Here is a 4276-nt window from a genome sequence, read left to right on the forward strand (position 1 = left end):
TCCTCAACACCATCGTGTCCCTCCTCAACACCATCGTGTCCCTCCTCAACACCATCGTGTCCCTCCTCAACACCATCCAGTCTAATGGTGATAACCTGAACGGATCAATCAGGAGACGGTTTTGTCTTCACCTGTTGGACTCACTCACCTGAGATGTGAAAAAGCTTCCAGTTTATTAAAAACAATCTTTTCTTTAAGTTTCACAAAAACGTTTTTTTTCTTAATTATTCCTTCAGTCAGAAACAGGAAGTTGTTGTTTTGTGTCGGAGCAGATTTCCTCCAGGTGCTCAGGTGAGTAGATGATTGTCCCACACTGACCTTTGACCCTTCCATCACTCAGTAATTAGTCACCAGTAAAACCAGTGAGCCAGCTGTCTGAATCAGAGCTATTCCAGTCTCTTTTTTTAAGAGTATCCCAGAGCTTTATTTTGAAAGTCCAAGTTCAAACTGTTTCCTGTCAGCCCTGTGACTGAATCTGCCTGAACACAGGTTAGAGACCTGCAGCTCCTGAAATTAGACACACGGGAAGGATCAACTGGGGCGGCCATGATGGAAACATGGCCGCCCCATTGTGCAGTCCTTCACAACTGGCCTTTTATTGTTTTACATCATTTCAGAGTCAGAACAGGAGGTCCAAATGATCAAACTGGGTCCAACACAAGAACCATTCACTGTCTCCTAATGATCAACTTATTTTAACAAATTTATTTCTCAAGATAAAATGAACTGAATTATCTGAAGACAGCAGGAAAATTAAAAAACTGAAAATTACTGACAGCAGGAACAGTTTCATCAGCTCCAAGAGCCTCTAAGTTTGTTCAAAAATCTTTACTTTACTTTACTTTACGTTACTTTACTTTACTTTACTTTTACTTTACTTTACTTTATGTTGCTTTACTTTACTTTACTTTAGGGATTTGCATTTCCGGTAGGGGGCTGTAGAGTCAATTGATAAATCAATGGTAGAACCTATCATAGACATAAAATAAATAAGTAGAGTTCTCCTCATGGCGGGCTGAATGGCCTCGCGCAGCGCCGCCATGTTGGATGGGGGTCACCACTCCATGCAGCTTTGGAGCAAGAGACTGTGCCTTTTGTCGCGGCAAAGATGGTCAGAAACACGGCGAAAAGGGTGTTAAAAGACAAGTCTTGCGGGTATGATTTATAAAGTCATTTATTGATGGGCAGACATGGAACAGAAGACAATCACGAAGTCTGTAAGATGTGGGCCCCGCTGTCATAGGCCGGGCAAGCAATGTTATACTGTCAGTTATCGCCATATGATAATGAACAACGAATCATAACCTGCCTCATCCTGATACACGGAAATAGGTCAACTTGATGCTGACGTCCGGAAGGATATCACAAGATATGAACAAGTGTTCATATCTTCAGGAAACAGGAACAAGTGGTCAGTGTCCAGGTGATACAGAAAATAAGTATTCCACAACACCTTTATTTGTTACATTAATCTATGAAGTTTTGATGGGATTACCTTTTTATATGTAAGACTGAACAATAGTTCTGGTTATTTGACATTTATAATATTTGATCATTGTAGCTAATGTTATTTGGTGATCAACAAAATGATAACAGAAGCCGAAACTGGTTCTCTGTTATTTATTTATTCATTCATTCATTCATTCATTCATTCATTCATTCATTCATTCATTCATTCATTCATTCATTCATTCGTCTATATCCTTGTGCTGCGCAGAAGGCGGAAACAGAAGCTGATGACGTACTTCCTGTTGCTGCATCGCGTGCTGTTGGTTAGAGTCCGGTTTTCTTGTTTCAGGCAGATAATTTGTGGATAAAAGCTGCAGAAATGGTGAGACATTAAACCTTTTTATCTACAAAGTTTAGTCGTTTAACTTTCAGCTGCAGAAACAATAAAAATCTAAAAATTTCCGGAGAAAAAAAGCGGTTTGATTCCGTTACAGTCGGAGTTAATTTAGCAGTTTTTTGAATGGAGTTTGGTGTAGCGCAGTTTTTACTCACTAAAGCTTCTGGTTCAGTGGAATGTTCCAGTAAACCCACAGTCAAGACCTTCTTTGATTGGTTTTAGTTAAAAATCTAAATTTAAACTTCTCAAACTTGTTTATGCGTAAAGAAAGAAAGTTTAAAACACAGTTAGTTTAAAGTATCTGCTTCTATAATCACAATAACATCATGGAAAATGTAAATAAAACAAGATTTAATGATACGAAAATGTCATAAACCCATATTTTACTCATGATGGAACGAAGTAAACATATCAAAGGTTAATTATTATAAGTATCAAGGTTAAATCTTTGGGAAAAAGTGTAAAATTCAGAGAATTAAACCAGAAACAGCTGCAGAAGTTTGTCTGAACTGGAGTTATGATGTTAAGGTTCAGCTGTCCTGGTCCAGTAGTTTGGTCCTGGTCCAGTAGTTTGGTCCTGGTCCAGTAGTTTGGTCTGGAGTTGGTCTTAGAGGATCCAGATTTTAAATATTTAGTAGAACAACCTTTACTGAGCTGCTGAATCAGAATCTAACTTCAGTTTGACTCATAGAGCTGTGAAGTTGGTCTGGATGGATGATGGATGGATGGATGATGGATGATGGATGGATGGATGATGGATGGATGGATGATGGATGATGGATGATGGATGGATGGATGATGATGTATGATGGATGGATGATGGATGGATGGATGATGATGTATGATGGATGGATGGTGGATGGATGGATGGATGGATGATGGATGGATGGATGATGATGTATGATGGATGATGGATGGATAAATGATGGATGATGGTTGGATGATGGATGGATGTTGGATGGATGAATCAACCGATCTTCTGACTGATGTTCTTGTTTTACAGGCGAGGAACGCTGAGAAGGCCATGTAAGTACTTCCTGTTCCACATCTGGATTCAGAAGCATGGTGGTTCTGTTGGACTGTTCTGGGTTCTGCTGTGGGTTCTGTTCACTTTAACCTGATGTGATCTGGGTCACCTCAGAACCACATCACTGAGACTTGATCTCATAATCTACTGATGATTTCTGTCCAACGAGGACCAGGTCCAGGTCCACCTGGAACCACTGATCCAGTTCCAATAAACCCAGATGGTTCTGTTGGGTCATCTGTCCTGGACAAAATAATGAATATCTGTGGACCACAGTAGAACCACACAGAACCATGTGGATCTTGTTGTTCTCCTGGGTTACTGTGTCCCTCTGCTTCGTCTTTCAGGACGGCTCTGGCTCGCTTCAGACAGGCTCAGCTGGAAGAGGGAAAAGTGAAGGTCCGGTTCTGCTCGGTTCTGATAGTCTGTGTCCATCAGGGCTGGTATCATGGTCAAGTCTTTCATCAGGGTTCTGATTGGTTCTGTCTGCTCTGAAGTCATGAAAACTGTTCAACTCTAAAAACAAAAACATTATTTCTCTCTTCACCATAAAGACACGTTTAAACAGTTGAATCTGTTTTTAAGTAAAAAGGAACAGCAGGTGGCAGTGTTGTTACATGATTAATTTAATTAATAATAATTATTTTGATAAGAAATGATGGAATAAGGCTGCAGGAGCAGAGGTGAGCTAATATAAAATACTTCTGCCCACAGCTCTTCTGTTAGCTTCTCTTATTTAACTTAGTAAAACTTGTTACTTATATTTTATATAACTTAGTAAAACTTGTTACTTAAACTTTATTAAAACTACAACATTTCATCACTGGATTACATTAAGATGTTTCCTAAAGTTTAAAAATAAAAATATTAGTAACAAAACTAAAAGATTTATTTAGAAAGTGGTCTTTAAGACATTTAAAGATGGAGAACAGGTCAGTCAGATGTTTAACAGTCTGAGCTGCTAACGAGCTGCTCGTTAAACCTGCTTCATTTCCTGGACCAGGTGTTTCCAAAGTCTCCTGGTCTCTGGTGTCTTCAAGTCCTGCTGAGTCAGCTGGAACATTACAGAGTCCTTTGTTTTCATCCAGACATCTTGTTTTCTGAAGCTACTGTAGCTCTGAACACCAACCAGCTGTAAATCTACGGCAAGTCAGGAGGGACAAAATATACACACCTCAGAGCTGAAGAACACACCGTGTGGAAGAATAGATCTCATGACCTGTGACCTGTCTGTCTGTAACCTGTCTGTCTCTAGTCTGTAACCTGTCTGTCTGTAACCTGTCTGTCTCTAACCTGTCTGTCTGTAGCCTGTCTGTCTGTCTGTAACCTGTCTGTCTGTAACCTGTCTGTCTGTAACCTGTCTGTCTCTAGTCTGTAACCTGTCTGTCTGTAACCTGTCTGTC

The 4276-nt window shown here is 39.9% G+C and overlaps 1 protein-coding gene across 1 annotated transcript in view; it reads left to right on the forward strand.

Moving 5' to 3' along the window:
• Positions 1 to 1743: 1743 nt before the first annotated feature.
• The window catches only part of isy1 (ISY1 splicing factor homolog), a gene marked incomplete in the record, with an annotated part of 13426 nt that continues 10893 nt past the window's right edge, over positions 1744 to 4276 (forward strand). The window contains 3 exon segments of the mRNA XM_014027669.1: positions 1744 to 1831; positions 2850 to 2872; positions 3221 to 3272. Of these exon segments, the coding sequence (XP_013883123.1) occupies positions 1829 to 1831; positions 2850 to 2872; positions 3221 to 3272 (78 nt within the window).

Source organism: Austrofundulus limnaeus, unplaced genomic scaffold, assembly GCF_001266775.1.
Source record: "Austrofundulus limnaeus strain Quisiro unplaced genomic scaffold, Austrofundulus_limnaeus-1.0 Scaffold671, whole genome shotgun sequence".
Taxonomy (NCBI): domain Eukaryota; kingdom Metazoa; phylum Chordata; class Actinopteri; order Cyprinodontiformes; family Rivulidae; genus Austrofundulus; species Austrofundulus limnaeus.